At 44.4% G+C, this 18772-nt stretch overlaps 1 protein-coding gene and 1 long non-coding RNA gene across 11 annotated transcripts in view; both read left to right on the forward strand.

Annotated features, from left to right (window-relative positions):
* Positions 1–15089, forward strand: part of PCNX1 (pecanex 1) — a 96907-nt gene extending 81818 nt beyond the window's left edge. For 5 of the 10 annotated variants that reach the window (XM_082317561.1, XM_082317566.1, XM_082317564.1 and 2 more), the window contains 3 exons: positions 683–1119; positions 2563–2703; positions 6259–11291. In XM_082317561.1, coding sequence (XP_082173687.1) covers positions 683–1119; positions 2563–2703; positions 6259–6399 — 719 coding nt within the window. In that variant the 3' untranslated portion in view covers positions 6400–11291. Of the gene's footprint in view, positions 1–682; positions 1120–2562; positions 2704–6258; positions 11292–14742 lie in introns of those variants that run through there. The other 5 variants (XR_014228749.1, XR_014228750.1, XR_014228751.1 and 2 more) reach the window with 5 other exon arrangements.
* Positions 15090–16366: 1277 nt separating this feature from the next.
* LOC309593207 lies at positions 16367–18569 on the forward strand. Its single transcript, XR_014228732.1, has 3 exons — positions 16367–16441; positions 16886–17047; positions 18487–18569. It is a non-coding gene; the product is annotated as an uncharacterized lncRNA (long non-coding RNA).
* Positions 18570–18772: the final 203 nt, after the last annotated feature.

An 18772-nucleotide genomic window follows, 5' to 3' on the forward strand; every position in this document is an offset into this window, starting at 1 on the left:
CTGTAGTTAGGGAGGTGATAAACAATAAAGCTGATAAAAAGCTTTCCAAACACTGCCTTTACTTAAAAAGAATATGAAAGTGTAGGTAGTTGAATGAACTTTTTTTTTTACACAACTTACGTAGGTCTGTCAGCTGTGGAGAGGTATCTGCAAGTACTTAGTATATGAAAAGCAGTGACAGTAATGCTTATAAACTGCAATTCCTGTTTTTCGCTTTCAGTGCATTAAATTTTGCGGAATTTGTTTAAAAACAGTTTTTGCTCTAACAAATTTTCTGACTCAATCTTTGAACATCCAGTCAAGCATATTAAGAAAAAATATTTATTATCTTGAAACAGGGACATCTCTACCTACCTTAATGCCTTAAGTATGGGAAACTTAAGTGTTTTAAGAAACAAATTGTTAATGCGGGAAGAGCAAGGCTGAAGCATTTTTTCAAGCTACTTGTCTTGCAGGGGTTGTGAATTGAACAGAATATGTAATTCCAAGATAAGATGAATGGAATGTATTCAAATGCTCTGCTATATGAAATGCAACAGAGATCTGCAATACAGCTGTTTTAGAAGTTGTTGATTAGACCCATCAGTTCTGTATCTAAGCGCTAAAACATTTGTGTGTTGGAAATCTAATGTGTGTGGGAGGCTATATCAAACTCTCCTGATTCTGTATCTTTTACTTTTAGGCACCAGTCAGAGCTCTCACTCTGTGCAGTCAAGCCTTGTCAGACATTCCCCTGCCCGTGCCTCAGTAGCTAGCCATTCATCTTATTGCTACGGCAGTCGTCATTCATCTCTTCGCACATCCACAGCAGGCTTTGTGCCTTGTCGGCGCTCTTCCACCAGTCAGATATCCCTTCGTAACCTCCCATCATCCATCCAGTCCCGCCTATCTATGGTGAACCAAATGGAACCTACTGGCCAGACTGGGGTCAGCGCGCAGCATGGACTGCCCTCTTCTAGCAGCTCCAGCCAAAGCATCCCAGCCTGTAAACAGCACGCCCTTGTGGGCTTTCTAGGGACAGAAGGAGGGAGTAATGCAACTGAAACTCAGTCAGGTGGTAACGCAAGCCCTGCAAATCAAATGCAAGCCAAAAAGGATGACGTTATTTACAGAATCCAGGTGAATAGTCCAGAAGAACAAGTTAACCTATGCTTCCACATGCTTTTGTCAGTGTTACCTTGTATGTTGTTGAAATCACTGCTTTTAAATACACACACAATCTGGAATGTCTCAATATACAATTATTGTGCAGTTATATTGGGAGAACTAATGTGAGGAAAAGGTTTTCTGGACAACTAGCCTTCCTTCATGCTTAGACATCCCTGTCTACGTTACTTGTATGTTTTGCTGTAGTGCAGCTTTGAGAATGTCAGCTGGACTCGGTTCCATTTCATACTTAGTTTGCCTTATTCATTACAACATGTAAAGCTAAACAGCTCATTTGCAGGGCAGAAAGCAACTAGCTTTTTTTCTTTTAAACCAAGTAGATTTTCCACAACAGTAAGTGTAAAAATACTTGCTTTTACTTTCATATGTATTTATTCGTTCTCATATGTATGTATTCTTTGGGTATTGCCACAAGTATGGGCTTACTGAGCAGAAAACAGTACACCATTGACTAAGTTAATTATGACAGCCTTACTTATTTTGTGAAAATCCAGAAATTTGTATTCTTGCTCTTTGAGCTTTTATTAGCCCCACATACATGCCCTTGGCAGTGCATTAGTGGGAAACATCAAGACGTGTATTTAATAGGATAGGTCATAACAAACATGATTTCATGGCTGATATCACCTCATTTTAGAGTAATCCTTAGTAAACTTAGTTAATTGCATCATAGTGGGCAAAGTTAACAAATTAATTTTGCAGGTCTGTGCTTAGTAGCTTTTGTTTGCAGGCAGGGGCCCTTTTATGAAACTGCTTAATTGCTCTGGATGAGGAGGATACAGGCAAAGTTGACACGTGCCCTTGGATATTGGATATTATGCGGTTCTCTGTCCTTAAATAGGAAGAAGTTTTCAGGAGTTTTCTCCTGCTTCCCCTGTGGAAAGGCCAGTTTACTTCAAAACACAGGGTGGGTCTCAACTAACCATGCTGGTAGATAAATAGTTCTTCAGCCTAACAGTAAATTCTCCAAGACCATATTTCTTAAGATACTCTGTAAGAAGTGATGAGCCAGTTTTAACAACTCATCATCACTTAACTCCTCCCTGCTGCTGGACCATGTGCTGCCAATGTTTATGTTGTGCCAGGTCCTCATGACTGGCTCATGTCAGGGTCTAACTGAAAGAAGGGGTGGGAAAGGGAACCAGAGCTGCTGTTCCAGACAGCAGTGAACTGGTATATTGTCAGCTGTGTCTGAAACCACAGCCTGATTTCCAAATTCTGTGCTGCTCAGGCTTTCTTCTAGCCTGGAGTTTGAGTTTCCAACATTGAAATGGTACAGAAATTTATTTCTGTGGGTTAAAGTCAGTTCTCTGGAAGTATGCAAAAGGTTACAGTTTATCTGTTTCTTTTAAATTTTGGCTGAACTAACAGTCAAAACTCAATTCCTGCTTATAGTTAATGGATCCCAGTCAAGTACTGGAAGGGATCAACGTGTCAAAAAGGAAAGAGCTGCAGTGGCCAGATGAGGTGATACGGCTAAAAGCTGGAAGAAACAGCTGGAAAGACTGGAGTCCTCAGGAAGGCATGGAAGGCCATGTAAGTTTTGCTTAGAAGTTGACAAGCTAATTTTAAAAAAGGCAGTGTCTTGATTCTATGGCAGCTTGCCTAGATGTCAAGGCCAAAGACACATATAGCAGTAAGTTGGATCAGCAGCTGTCCTCCAAGTCACTGTTGCTGGAAGAGCACGTCTAGAATCCTAATTTGAAACAGAGGAATATTCCTGCAACTGTATCCAAAACACGCAGGATGATGATTCAGATGTTGTCAGCCACCTCTCCTTCCTTGCCTTCTTCCAGCTCTTGTCATGAACAGGCATTGCGCTCATTCATCCAGCCTTCATTTTCCTTTCCTTAAACTGTCAATCCTTGAGCAAATATGGGAGGTCAATTTACAGAGTCCTTAACTGAATGGTTAACAGTACTTGTTTTTAAATTATTCTGATGAAAATAGAGCTAAGTAAGATTGTCTTTAGATGTCTCTCTATTATATAATAGATACATGATACGTGTTTACTCTCTAAGAAGGAAATCTGCTGTAACTAAAACTTGCAAAAGCCTATGTCTTGAAACTCCATCTCCCTTTTCCCTAGGGGTTTTATATCTGCATTTTATAAAAATTCACTGCATTAGTCAGAAAATTTATCTCCTAATTTAGGCTCTCTTTAGGAGGAAAAATCCCCAGCTCTATCTTTGAGGATTTTTGATTTTTACTGAGGCATACATTTTTTAGACCTTTGTGTCTATAAAGATGCTCCAGTGAGTATTCTTTCAGTGATAAATAGTAAAAGGGAAGAGTCACTGACATTGTGTCTGCATTCATTCATCAATACAACTGTATTTTCTTTTGGAATATGTCAGTTCTGACAGTTTAAAAGAACTTGCTTTGGTTGACTACTTAACCTCAATTGGAGGCGTTATTTGTAAATTGGATTCAGGGGCTGGATTTTGCTGTCTGGAAGTCCACATCCACATCACTGTGGATGTATGTGCAAACTTCAGGTAAGAAATGGCAATATGCTGATAACACAGCGTATGCCAAATCTACCTTGATGTTATATATATATGTGACGGAAGGGCCCTGGAAATAAATTCCTTCCATGAATAATTGTATCATAGTTGACAGTCCACTCTTAAGATAGTAGGGTTACCTTGTAGGTAACACCTAGGCGTAGAATGCCATTGTAAACATTCATAGTTAATGTTGGGTTTAGAAGTTATACTTCTGGAATTTACTTGTTAGCTATTGCAGATCAATGATGTCGTAAAGATGGTGAATGTAAAGGGTTATATTGAAACATGTCCTGTTCCCTGGTATCATTGGACAAATTTTTTTAGGAGTTCGTGAGTGTGTTTTGCAAATTGCAGCATGCTGACATGTACAGTAATTGACGTTACGTAAAGATTAAAACAAGAGGATTTGAAGGTCAGAGTAAGCTACTGTTCTGAATGCTTCTCATCTATTTTTGGTGCAGCATACTGGCAGGTTTTTTAGAAGAGCATCTTTTAACCTAAGAAGAAAGGGGGGAAGCACTGGATTATCCTATGTGCGATTAGGAAGAGAGGATTTAACTTTATGACATAGTTTCCACTGCCTGCTTCAGCTGCCTGTGGTTAAACATACTAGTATCAGTAAAGCTATTAGCTTAGGACAGTCTTCCCTTTCTGATCCTGTGGCTGCGGTCCTTTCTGCAAACAGGCAGAAATGATTCTTACCTGTTGAGATGCTGCTCATAAAGCACCAGCCAAAGCCTTATGTCAGTGCTCTCAGTATGAAGTTCAGCACTCAGTTGTTTAAAACTTTTCTACTACATAGAAAAAAGCATTTTTCCTAACTCTGGTTTTTATTTTGCTGAGTATACAGTACAGTATATATAATACACAAAGACATTATAGGGTTTCTTCAAGGAAATGAAATTTAGCCATCCTCTTTGTATTGTAGGTACTTTTTCCAGGACTTTGAGATTAAGGTATACTCTGCCTTATCCTTCTATGATACCTGACACTGGCATGCAGAAGAACCCTTTTCCCCCCCAAGATATTCTTATCACCTCTTGACTATCTAGCGACATCATTTTGCATGTTATTAGTCATGGGCATCAAATAAATGCTAATCGTGATAGAAGAGATGGTAAAACTGAGTGTGGGGGGATGGCTGCTGTGAGTTATAATCTGTGTACAACTTTCACATATACATAGTTTTCAAGGAGCCACGATATTGATGCCTTTGGAGTCAGCCTGTAGCTATCTCAAAGGCACCTGTTTTAAGTTGGACAACAAGGATGTAGTACTTTGACTTTATTGGGAGATGTTTTATGTGTCTGGGGATAGAATATTCCTGGCACCACTTCATACAGCAGCATAAAAAGTTTATTTGGACAGACTTCGATGAAGTCAGACTTGAACAGACAGCTTAAATATCATGCTGTTGCATCAAACAAAGAGGAACTAAAGATGCCATGCTTCCCTGGCTGAAATGCTCTCCCCGTAGGTGCAGTGTAGATCTCGTGCAGCGGACAAAGCTGAATCTCCTTCACCCAGTGGTAGAGAAATTGGCAGCTGTCACCTGGGTATAGTGAGGATTAAGGGGGTCTCTTGGATTTGATCTTGGAAGATGTAGATTACTTGTGGTTTTCTATCCTTTTTTCCCCACCTGTATCATTAGAACTCTTGAAAACTGTACTGTCCTGGATTTTGTAAAAATTATTTGTATTTGCTTTTTACCTTATGTTGTCCTGAATTTAGGGTTCTTTTCCCACAACTGGCAAATTTGAGATAATTCTATTTCTATGGATCTGGCAATACTGAAAACCATGTTACTGGAGCATCCTTGTAGTTCCTTTGGGGCACCCAGAAGTTGAGGGTTGTATTTTTATGGAGGCGGCTGAGCAGAGACATGCAAGGTCATACAAGGGCCTGTATGGAAAAGGGACCTTCTGATGGTCAGTATCAGGTGGGATCCTTGGAAGCAGCAGATCAAAGTACCTGAATTCTGTAGCTCCAAGGGAGTATGGGGCAGTAGTTTGTGGCACTGTTTCTGAAACCCTTCCTCTTTGTAATAATTTTCATTTTAAATTATCTTTGAATAATTTAACTTGAAAGACTGACCTTGAATTCACAGTGAGTAGGGAACAAAATCAGGGAGTGGGACTTGACTTGGAGACAGCAGTTCACACATAACTCCTGATAAACTGCAGTTCTGTGCTATTATGTGCTGCAGAACACTGAGGTGTTTTAAGACTATTACAGCTAGAGCATCAAAATATCCCAAAACCATATGTATACACTTTTTTTTCAATTGTTACTAACTTTGCAAGGACTGTTTGGTTCTGATTTGGGTCAAGTTGTTTGTTCCTGCTGAAATGCAAATCAAAGGCTGGCTATTCTCAGGTAAGCTGCAGGTCTCCAGCAAAACTTCAATGAGTAGCTTATCTGTAGGTATGCTGTGACTGAAAAATGAGAAACTAAGTCAGTATAGCACTTTATATTATTGCTCCTTTTGCTCTGTAAGGGTCTTGAATTATCAGCCACAACTTTGATATAGCAGCTCTCCCTGTGGAACTTAAGTTTTATTATACTGTTTTTTTCCCTCCAGGTGATTCACCGCTGGGTGCCTTGCAGCAGAGATCCAAGTAGTCGGTCCCATATAGATAAAACCATCCTGCTGGTTCAAATCGAAGATAAATATGTTGCTGTTGTTGAAACTGGAGTCCTTGAACTTGGGGCTGAAGTGTAAATCTCTTTGAGACTGAAACTTCCCTTTCTCCAACGGTTCAGAAGAGAGAAGGGTCCAGAAGCAGCAGCTCCCAGGACATGAAACTTCGGTCCAGTTGTAGGAAAGGACTTGAAATACAGATTTGTCTAAGTCACTTTCCCCAAATAAACAAGTGTAAGAAATTTTTTTTTTAAGTTGTTAGCTGCTGAAGAAACATTTGCATGAAGGATAGATTGTTGAGACATATCTTTTTGTTTATAAATTTTGTTTATGCATTGCGTAATGCTTTAAATCAACAAACTTTTCAGTTCTAAGATCAGAGCACCTCATATTTTTCTAATTGTTTTGCCAAAAATTGCCATGTCTTGTCACAGAGTGCGTGGAATTCATCCACCTTATTTTAAAGAAATTGACTACAAACCTTCAGTTTGGTGGAACAGTGTAAGGGTTTCAGGTGTGGCAAGAAGAGACTGAACAGATGTATAGATTCTTATTCCTTATGAGCTAAACATTAATGAGAACTGCACTAATTTTTTTACAGCAATGCACTAAAAACAACCCTGAGATTGCTGAGAACATTTATTTATATATATAAATATAAGTATATAAAATACCATTATTTAAATTGCCTTTGGGATTAATCCCCTCCCTCTCCATATACATGTTGATGGTAAGGGCTGTGCCATGGGTTTGGTTCTATGTTCTGTATTTCGTACAAGTGCATTTGCTGCATCCTCTTCACAATAAATGGTAAAATAACAAATATCTAGAAAAGCACCTGAGTATCCCTGTACTACATCAGACTCTATTGTGGTGGCAGTGGTACCTCAAATCTATACAACACGTCTAGCTTTAAAGTGGACCCCGATATACTACCTTTCATCTGTCCTCCCTTCACTAGCCATGACTACTTTGCTTCTTTACACCCAGAGCTGGCTATGTTGTTTCATTGGCTCTTCTCTGGCAGAGACAGTTGTTTGAGTTTTGTAGGGGGAGGTGCAGGTCCATGATTACTTCATGGATGCTTGAAGGTTTTTTTGATTCCATCCAATTTAAAAAGAAAAAAACAGCAACAACAAACCCCCAGAAAAACAAACAAATGAAAAAAACAACAAAAACTTGACTTCAACTTTTAAAGAGCTTTTATAGAAGGCACAGCCCTAAACTTGTATCACTTTTACCACCTTGCCTTTTCTTTCCCTTTAGTCTTCATTCTTTTCTATAACTTGAATTTTATTTTCTGTGATTATATATTCTATGTAAGTGTAATTTGAGTATTTATAACTGTGAAGTTGAATTATTCATGTGTTACATATCCTAGGTTTTATTGTATTTTTTTAAAAGTGTGTATTCAGGGAAACAAGTAACTCAGAACTATCATCGGAGTGTGAGAGGGAAACTGGTTTGTTCTTGACTTGCAGTTCCTATGACTCACGTCTCTTAATCCATACGAAAAAATGTACCCGTTGTGATTGTTTCCTGTTTCTGACCTGTAATTATGTAGGACTCTGTGGGGAAACTGCACACACTCCTAGCTTTTGGGAGCAGCCATCTTCTTCCCAGTCACCTCCGCTTCTTTACATGTAATGTAACCAGAAGAGACTTCTGACATACCACAGAGGTTATTGTAATTATTTCTCTGACATCAGAGAAACCTTGTCCATTATGTACCTAATGTAAGAGTGAAATTACATGGGTTGAGAAAAAACAAAGGAAGAAACAGCTACCTAAGAAATATTGGTGTTCCGACTCAAGTCACTGTATGCCATCTAGCTATGAAAGGGTAAGTCTGCCTGCCTGGTAGCTCGTCCGTTCTAGATACTGTTCCCAGTGAATTATACTGGGACCTTGCTTACATCATACACTATGCAAACTTGTATTCGAAATACTGTGCATCTTACAGTTGCATATTACTATTTGGTTTATGCATATGCAGTCCCATTTAATCTTGGTATAAATGCACAGTTCTGGATCTGCCACCATTGAAATAATTTTGCTGTTCCATGTAGTTTATCGTATGTGCACGTTATAATGTAGTTGAATTCATCTCCTGCACATCTGAAAACATAGTACAGTAGATGAACCTTCTTCAGCAGTCTGGTAATGTTGCTGTCAGGAACGAAGAAAATGTAAGTTTTGAATTGAAGGTGTTTTAGTTAAGTTTTTATTCTGTGTCCTTCCCTTCAGGTAATTACGGGGCTTCCTGTATCACTAGGAATATTGCTTCGTTTTAGAAAGAAGAATTTGATTGAAAATAGGCACCCATTTGGTATTAGTTGCACAAGGTGTTTTTCCTATACTGAAGCCTTGAGGTAGACAAATGACTGAAAAACAAAAGACTTTTTTTTTTTTTTTTTTTTTTTTTTTTTTTTAAAAAACTCAACTGAAACAACTTTCAGTCTGTTAACCCTGGCTCTCGGCGATCTCTTTCACTCTCTTCAGGGTGAGATAACAACAATGCCCATTGCTGGTAATAGACATGACAGGAATTAATGGCTTGTTAACATAAAAATTGTAGAGAATATGTAACTGCTTGGAATTAGATCAGCAAACAGCAGATGGGGAAGAAGAAAGCCTTTTTTAAGGGGCAAAGAGAATTGATGGATCTTTCTATTTTTTTTTTTTTTTTTTTTTTATCTTAAGGCTTTTGGTGTGTTGCCTTCAGGAGATGGATTTTAATGTGGCCAGTTAGCAGGTTAGTACCTTCTTTCAGATATTCAGCAGACACCTGTTGTGAAGCCATTCACATAGTGCTTGTACCTATTCCAGATCTGCTCAACAGAAGCCACCTAGTTGAAATTTCACTCTTCCATAAGGCTTTGGAAAATTAACTTTTTTGTTTAAAGTTTTCCTGCATTTGGAACTCTTAAGATTCATAAATGATTTTATATTGGTTTGTGCAAAGTTTGTCTCGGTTTCCACTGTGCAAGTGACAAAACGGTGTTTGTTTTATTCTGACTCCCCACAGGATAGATCTGTCCATGGAAACCTCTGTTCCAGATGGAGATAACTTCATCTTTTGTTTTCTTTTCTTTGGCCTTTGTCTTGATGCATAATGTTTTTCTCCTGTTGTGAGTATGGAAGAGATGGGTATTTTCAAACTAGTCCTGTTAGTCTGGATTGAGCTCAGCATAGAGCAATTTGTTTGTTTGTTTTTAGATCTTTCTAAGCTTTCATGAAAACCCATTATAGATGAGTGCTTTAACTCTGTCCACTTGCACCGTGTGTTAGTCTCTTGCCATAAGAACATTCCAGTTGAGTCGTCTTGTTTTAGCTTCCAGGTGGATGCCAGTCTGTTTTGTTTCTCTTGGATTTCTTTTAAGGTGGTATCTATGTGTACATACGTGAGGACTTACTGCTCCCTAAAACAAATACTCAGTTACAGAAAAGTGCTTGAAAACCCCACTAATCAGATTATGTTCATTGGTAAAAATGGCTGCTACTTAATTTTTTAAAACCTCTTCCCATTTCACCTCCCTGTGAAATCTTTTAAAATATGCTGATTAAAACAAAACCCTAAAATGTGTATGTGACACCACTGATGACACCTGGACTTCTGTGCCACTCGCGCTGTGTGGTACTTGTGATGAATTCTGGGAATCTCTGTCATCATTCAGCATTTATGAAATGATTTCAGAGTTGGGGGGAGAGCAAGGGGGAAGATGATGGTGATTCTTTTTAAGGTAATTCCATGTAGGTTGAATGCTCCTACAGCCACTTTGCCTGGGACATTTGGCACGTTTCTGAGTGGTGATCTCAATTTTCCTGTCAGCTGTGTTAGTTCATCACCAGGCATTCCTTACCCCCCTGTTCACAACCCCTTTGGGAACTGAAGGACTCTTACGAGAAGCCTAGATGACTGGTGAGGTGAGAGATGAAGACTTGTGGCACAGGTCCATGCCCTTGGCTCTTTGGCAAGTGGCCATAAAGCTTGGTCTGGACTAGGGTGTGAGGGCGAGGGGGGAGAAGAGATGCCTTACAATTGGATTAACCTTCAGATCATTTCTCTGATAATGCACACACCACCATACGACCTAGGAGCGTAGATACAAAGACATTGCTTTAAAGATCTTCCTCAATTACAGGAATCTCCGTTCACAAGATGGAGCAGGATAGATCACATTTCTTACCATTAACAATATTATTCAAATATTATTCAACTTATATTGGATTTGGGGTTATACCACCACAGGTTTTATGTACTTAATTTTATTAAGGAGTTTTATACCTATTATATAGGCATCTATTCTTTTCTTGTCTGGCTTGCTATTTGATAATCTAATGCAGTACATTCAGTGGCGCTGGACTCTTCCAGAAATTATACTGGTAATTACTGGTGCCTTAGTAAAAAAGTGGGTACATAACACCTTGGTGGAAAGTAAAGCATGTGGCTTGTTTCACCCCAGCATGATATGCATATTTCTAAAAAGGTGATTAAGATGGCTGCTCCAAAAGATTTGGGGAGTATACATACATCACTTGGTCACAAACATCTGAATATGAGCAATTTTTATGACTTCTGGTATGTACAGTTTGAATAGATAATCCCAGTACACCTAGTCCACAATGCTGAAAGATGGCGATCAAATAGCTGGATGCTTTAACTTGCTACACAGATGCCCCCAAAAGCTTGACAATAAGTTGCTGGTTAGGAAATGGAGGGAGAGGGGAGTAGAGCATAAATGAGAGGATGGCTTTGGTTTTTAATGGACAATGAATATATGTTGCCTCTACCAGCAAACGGATACCTTGCCAGGGATAGGGATATATGTACCTGCGTGTCTGTGAGTGTGTATGTGTCTGCGTGTGTTACTGGAAACAGCCTGTAAATATTGTAGCTGTTTAAAATGGAAAAGGCAGAGAGTTTTTTGCAACATGTTGCAGCAAAAGGACAGTATTGACAGTGGAGAAACACTGAGAAATAAAAAAAACCTTTTTTCACTTGTTGTCATTTATTGCACTATTACATTCTCTTACGATGTTATTCTCACAAATTCCCTGTAATGACTATTTTAAGTTTACTCAAATCACCCTGTAATGAAGGATTCTCTTATTTTAAAATTATTTCTCTTATGTAGCTGTAGTAGTAGAAAGGAGAAGCCGAGCTATTCCTGTTTTACTGCCAGCATTGCCCGTTTTCATGCTTTTACATAAGTACGAGTGCCATGTGCCCTCTCTTCTACAGTTAAAATGTTTTTCCTCTTGTTTTTGTTGAAGCATTTTCTGTATTTATCATAGATTTCCTTTCTCTCTGAATCTTTTTCAAGGCCCAGAACACTACTGTACTGTCTTTATGCTCAGTAATTTTCTGTTCTTCATACTTCCCAGGGAAATATTTTACCTAGTGCGGTTTAATCAGTGATTTCTAACTTTCTGCCGTCCTCGATCTGATAGCTAAGTGCAGCATTGTGTAAAGTCCTGATGAACGCTACTCTTGCCTGAAGCACTTGTTGCTACAGTGATAATAATTTCGAAATACTCAGCTGCTGTCTGTACACTGTCTCAAATATCTTCACGCTAGGACAAGATGATGGTGTAATTCTCTGTACCTCTGAGTTAGAAGTGAATTTTTCAAACGTAAAAATGACAGTGATTTACTCATTGGAGACAGCTCTGGGTGTTTCAGACTAAAGAGTGCATGTGTCCTTTTTTAATATAAAAAAAACCCATTATCCACAAAACAGAATAATGTTTGCCTGGTGTCACTAGACAAGGTGACTTGACCCACAGCTGCTTCAGGCCTTAATTTATGAATGAAAGAGGAGAGTACAAATATAACAAGTGTTCTTAAGGAAAAACAAGTGCTTTTTAGTAAAAACTAGTGAGTCTCATTGGATTCATCATCTGTAACTTATGCTGAGGTTCCAGCTGTATTTTTAACAGCGACAATATCAAAAAAAAGACATGAGCAGCGCTCCCAGCATGACTTAGGGGTGGCAAAGGAGAAGACGGGCTTACGCTGTAGTCCACTGTTTCTTGCTGTTGGTGTCAGCCTAAGGACTGCAACTGGTAAAAACGGGGGGGGGGGGCTAGAGCCCCAGTTCGCAGTTGGAGTCTATCTCCCAGTTTAGTTTTGCCTGAGAGGAATCCAAGTGACGAGCTCCCAGAGTGCCTGCCCGCCTCAGCCCGTGTCTGGGAACTGGGAACAGGACTTCAACACCGTACACCTAGTCTGCGCGAGTGGAATGCCTCTCCCACGGCTTCCTTGTGATGCCAAAGATGATCCTCTATTGTGTTTTAATCGGCCTTCCTCTGAAAAATAATTCTTGTGTAGACAGAAGGAGCCAGTGACTAAGCAGGCGATACTTGGGTTCCAGCAGAACATTGCCACGCTTACCTTTGAGCATCTCTTAAGACTGAGTTTTCACTTTTGGTTGGATCAGCTTAAATGGATTTTGCTCTGCGTCATCAGAAAGGGGTTTGGATTTTTTTTCCTAGATGCTTGTCGTATCGCAGCACTAACGGCATATAGCGCCGATGATGCAGGGTACCGGGGGGCTTTTGGTGGAAACTCAAGTTCCTCAAGAAATGAGCACACACCATTGAACTGCTTGTGCAAGAGGTCTGGTTTAACTTTTTCCTGGCAGTTCAGGAGAGCCACCTGGGCTTTGCTACGTGCACAGAAAGAGCACCAAGTTACGCTGTGGCTGTGAACAAGAGAAAACTTTGGATGGATGGATGGATGGATGGATGGATGTTTTGGCTGAGCGTTTCGGTTCCTTTTTAGCTCCCTCTTCTGCCTTTATACTTTTGTAACTGAACAGTCGCGTTATTTTAGGCCTTCTTCAGTCTATCAGAAAAGCGTTAAGAGTAGCTGTGTCAGACACAAGACTGAGAGGGGAGAGTTGCAGAGCAGCAGGTCTCGGTTAGTGCTAGGTTTTAGGTTTATTGAGTAAATAAGCATGCCCTACGCGGTAGGATGGTGAAGCTCTAAAGCTATTTAGGAGGAAAAAAAAGAAAAAAGCAATCTCTGACTCCTAGAGTGTGAAAGAGAGAAACGGCCGGCGGGCGGGGAGGAGGCGCGGTGCCCCGGGCGCCGCCGCCGCCGCTCCCCGCCGGGCGCACGGGGGCTGCGCCCTCGCCCCCGCCGCGCCGCCGGGGCCCGGTGCCGCTGGGAGGCCGGGGCCCGGTGCCGGCAGGTGGCGGCAGGAGCCCGCCGAGCGCCCGGGGCCCCCGGCCGGTCAGCCGCTGCGGGCCGGGGCTCCGCTGTGGCCCGGCAGAGCCCCGCTCCCGGCGTGGCCGCCGTGCTTTTAACCGGGGGCGGAGGGTGGGCTTCGCGGGAGGAAGCGGACGAGCAGGGGGCTCGGGGCCGCCTTTTGATGCCCGCCAGCCCCGGCGCTTGCAAACCTCTGCCGGGGAGGACGCGGCGAAAGACAAAGCCTGTGATTGCGGAGAGCTGTTTTTTAAATCCCCACCTGGCTTTCTGCTTGCTCATCTGTTCTAGCCAGCCTTTGGCGTTGTTTCTTTCAATGATGCCGTTTTAATCTCCGTCCCCTACCGAAGCATCCAGATGTTTCTGCTAAGCTAAGCAGCAAAGCCGATAGCAGCCTTCGCACGCAATCGGTCAGCGCTGAGCCGCCCCGTTAATCCTGCACGGAGAGGACGCTGCAGTCCTTCCCCGCAGGGCTGGGGTGCTCTGGCCGGAGCGCCTGCGGCTGAAAGCCCTTGCGAGTTCATGGCCTTGGGCTGGCGCTGCTGCCTCTCCCTTACCTTGCCGGGGAATCGACCCTGCTTTAAAGACAGAAGTCTTTCCTCCATGTCTCCGGGTGGGAATGCAACCCCAACCCCAGCAGCCCTGCAATGGGAACGTGCCAAGGGGCAGGGCAGGAATGAGCAGAGGGCAGAGCAGCAATCCCTCCAGCGAGGGCAGAGGCTGAACACTTGATTTAGGGATCCCACAGCCTGAAATAAGGTACTTGGGACCTTACTGGGCCGCCACGTATTAACATTGATGAGCCTCCCACACCCATCAATGAAAACTGCTGAGCAAGTCTTCACCCGGCGTGGGAGCAGAGCAGCCCGTGTCCCCCACAGCGGCGCAGGCGGCGTTGCCCGCCGGTCAGGGCACGGTGCACCGCTGCGCTCCATCCCGCGCCCTCGAGACGCTGGTGTGCCGAGGTGGCTGGGGCTGGCGCCAGAGCTGCGCTGACCGGGCACGCCGAGAGCGACAGCAGCGTGTGCCCCACCGCTGCCGCAGCCCCGGCGTGAGCTCGGGGTGATTTTCTAGGAGCCCCTCGCCCCCATCGGCTCTGCTGCCGGCTGGCTTTGCTCAGATCTGTGTCCTTCCCTCTGTGGACCAGGGCAGGGATGAATGAGTTTGTTTGATTTGGAATTTTTTGGTATTGTTTTATAATGTCCTTTCAGATGTCAAAAAGAAAGGAAGACACCCAACCAACCAATAATTTTCTTTGACCGTCAGTGATCCTATGGCCAGGGAAATAACAAGAAGAAAGGAACAAACAGCAAGAAAAAGGAAGACAAACATATTGGGGAAAGGACACGTGAGGAAAGAGAAAGACCGCCTTCGTCTTTCTAGAAGCGATGAAGTAGGCATCTCCAATAACATTTCTCAGCCTCGTACCAGTAATTCCCTTGTGTTTAAGTGAACCAGAGGTGAATTCCTCAAAAGTGCAAATTAACTTTGAATACAATTCAAATTTAGCAAACGCCAGTCTCGGAAACTACTGAAAAGGTCATAATAGGCCGCTTTCTTCACTGCAATGTTTTGTATATATTGTGGCGCGTTATCATTCTCATGCAAAATTGCAGATTAAACCTTGGTTTAAGGGCACAGTGTACCTGCTCCTCTGTGATGCTGGGAATGAAATGGCTGCTGTTTCCACGTGCAGTTCTTGGAAATGCACAGCTAACTCCTGCAACCCAGACACATATCCATACCACAGCTGCTCGAAATGTAGGATCTGGGTGGCCCCTGCTGCTTGTGCGGACCCCGCATCCCTTCTACTGCCGTGGCAGATTTCACAGGATGGCTCGGAGAGGCGTACCATGAACCTGCATGGAGTTCAATTACTCTTTTTCACTCCTGCTGTGGAAAGAAATCCTTGGGACATGCGCGCTTGTGAATCTCTCCAGCAAGCCTACCTGCTCCATCTGATGCGGGTGCCAGAAAACGCAGGCAGGAGATTGTCACCGGTAAGTCAGCGTTGTCTTTGTAGAAAACAATTTCCTCCTTTGTCGGCGGAGCGTGTTTTACGCGTCCCGGCAGCGGCTGCCGGGGACGCAGAGGCCGTAGCGATGTTCCCCAGCAACAGGAACCGTTCCAGTCCTCCTCCTTTTTCACTGTGGGAACATCAGGGGTTTGGAGCAAACCGGCTCCCCCTCCCCTGCGCTGTCACTGCCACAGTACATTAACTTTTTCTCTCTTGTGAACTTCGCGTTTCCCAGCACTTTAAGCAATCAGCCCTCGGTGTTCCCTGACACCCACTGAGAGAGGAAGCCAACACAACATCTTTCCTTGCCGGTGCAATCGCAAGCCCCTTCATTCAGATGTGCGGAAAGCAAAATCGGTAGGAGCTTGTCCCTCTGGGGGTGTCAAGATGGCAGCTCTTTCTAGAAGAAGCAGCGCTCTGATATTAGGAGCAATTACAAACTACAGCTTCTCCTCTTCTTGTCATTCTTGTTGTTTCCTATTAATGGAGCATTTTGTTCCATCGATGTATATTGTGTGCATCTACAGCGAGGCTGGGGCTGTTTCCTCCCCTGGAGCTGCAAAGAAGTTACCCCGGGGGGCTGGTGATAACCGATCGCCCGGCCCTGGCAGAGCCCAGCAGCTTGTTATTTCTTGCCTTCTCAGGATCTTTTCTATGAATAGCAAGGTAACCTGCTTGCTGCACCCTGGTTTTAGTGTTCTTTGCTCACTGTCGCCTAAGGCTTGGAAACCTCTGGGCTGTAGCTTCCTGCAGCAGTCTTGTCTTTTGTCACTGAATCTGAGAATGATCCCTGAAAATTACTCCTGGTTGTGTCCTAGGTGATCGGCTTTATGGGTGCCTTACCTGATTAAAAAAAAAAAAAGCTGCATTTGAAAAATGCCTCGGACTTCAAGGTAGGTTAGCTGCTGTCGGGGAAGTACCCAGGTAAGGGTCCCCTGGCCGGCCAGGGCTGCTCGCTGCCATTCAGGGAGCCTGGATGTGTCCCTGGAGCTGCAGCCATGCTCCCCCCAGCTCCGCCAACACATCCTGCTGGCACCGATTGCTTCCAGGACAAACAGTGCCAGCCTGTCACTGCCGCAGGGCCAGCTAGGCAGAGGGAGGGTCACCCAACCCACAATAAGGGCAGCAGCACCGACGCATTCACCGGCAGCATCTGCACTGAGCCTTCCCCCATCCTACCCCACAGCGGCTCGTGCTGCACCCACCTCCCCTGCTGACCCCGCTGCTTGTGCTGCCCACCAGCAGACCCCACCACTGTTTGCCTGCTGCCAGCTCACAGGGGCCACGGCTGAGGTCTGAGAGCTGATTTGTCTTCTCCACCTCTTTTTTTTTTGTAGTTCGGCATGATGCTGAGTGCATTAGGACCGAGGAAACCAGCACCTGTGAGAAGAGACAGTCCTGACATCACATGGAAGTGTTACTGCTTGGGATCTCTGAGTCAAGTGGGCACCCTGCGTATGGGGAGGTCTTTCGTCTGCTGTGCAGCTCCTCCAGCCTAGGTAAGGATTAGCTGCTGCCTGGGAGCTTGTGCCTGGATAACAAGCGTGCTGGATGGGTACCTGTGTGCGGTAGCATCACAGGATGGTTTGGGCTGGAAGGGACCTTCAAAGATCATCTAGTTCCAACCCCCCTGCAATGAGCAGGGACATCTTTCACTAGGCCAGGTTGCTCAAAGCCCCGTCCGACCTGACTTTGAATACTTGCAGCGATGGGGCATCCACAAGTTCTCTGGGCAACCTGTTCCAGTGCTTCACCACCCTCATCATAAAAAATGTTTTCCTTATGTCCAATCTAAACCCACCCTCTTTCAGTTTAAAACTGTTGCCCCTTCTTCCATCACAACAGGTACTGGTAAAATGTCTCTGCCTTTCTTACAAGCCCCTTTATATACTGAAAGGTGAGGTACCTGCTGGGCATGAGAAGTCAGGAGCTCCAGACAGCAGAAACAGTGTTACCTGCTGCGAAGCTGATAAACAACTAAGACTGATGTTAAACAACCAAGCAGGAACAACGCAAGGGGTGATGAGATGAAAGCCCTATACGTTTCTTCCTAGGCCTCACCACCGCTCCAGCTTTGCTGTTGCAGCAGAGGTTGGAGGCCTTTGGAGCCCTGCACGTGTGCCGGGGGATGGCTGCGAGCAACCAGCCGCTCCCCTCCCTCGCCTTGCGCTGTAACCCCCCCCCATGGAAAATAAGGAATGGAAGTGACCTGGGTAATGAATAATTGGCTCGGAGCGCAGCGCTGGCTGTGATTACGAGTTCATCTGTATGTGATGTTACGCTGCACGGCTCCCTAACTATTTTCAAGACAATTGGTTTTCATTATGGAAAACACATTCCCTGAAAGAGACAGCAGCGGTGCTGGCGGTGCTACGCAGCGGCACAGCAGAGCTGGGCTTTGTCTCGGGCACAAAATGTACCACGTAAACATGAATAAATATCAAGTCTGGGGGAAGCGATGCTTTTTCCACTCTCGTGCCAAGCCTGAAAATGCGTGCTCACCCTTCCCCATGGCCAAGGAGCTGTCAGTGCCAGGGGGATGGAGGGAGGGGAGCACCCCCTCGCCTCTCTCACCCCTGGCCACCGCAGCTCCTCTGGGGAGGGAGCAGATGGGCCCCCCCAAGCTCCCCGTCACCCCTCGCCACCCCTGGTGCCCCTGCCACGGGGAGGGGGTGAACGCCAGGGCGCTGCCCCTGGGAGGCCTTGGCACGGGCATGGCTGGAAAACTGTACGGGGGCCATCCTCCGGCTGCCAGCTTGGGGTTTAGAGTCATGCCATGACTTACTGCTAAGTTATTCTCTGTTTTATTAAATATTTAGCAGCAACCGTTTTAGAGATTAGTGGTGAATGATAGAAAAAAAAACCAAACCACACAGATGACTTTTACAGTCAGGTTTGGTGTACCAGTACTCCTACGCCTGCGTTTCTCTCCCAACAGGAGCCAAATTGCACAGCTTTATGTAACCGGCTATATAAAGAGCGCCTTGAAGGAAGGTGAAAACACCGCCCACCCCCTGCCCTCGCCCCCAGCACCCCCTGCCCTCTGCTGGGTGTGCGGGCTGCTCACGGCCCCGACGGCCCCACGACAGCTCCGGCAGCCCGACTCTGGCCCCTCAAAAATGGCCCAGTGCCAACCACCTGCCCCATGTGCACCCAAATGCCCAAGGCGCAGCGGTCCCCATCTGCACCCCGGAAAGCTGCTTCCAGCTCTGGCGTGTCACTGC

This window comes from Platalea leucorodia, assembly GCF_965183815.1.
Source record: "Platalea leucorodia genome assembly, chromosome: 7".
Lineage (NCBI taxonomy): Eukaryota > Metazoa > Chordata > Aves > Pelecaniformes > Threskiornithidae > Platalea > Platalea leucorodia.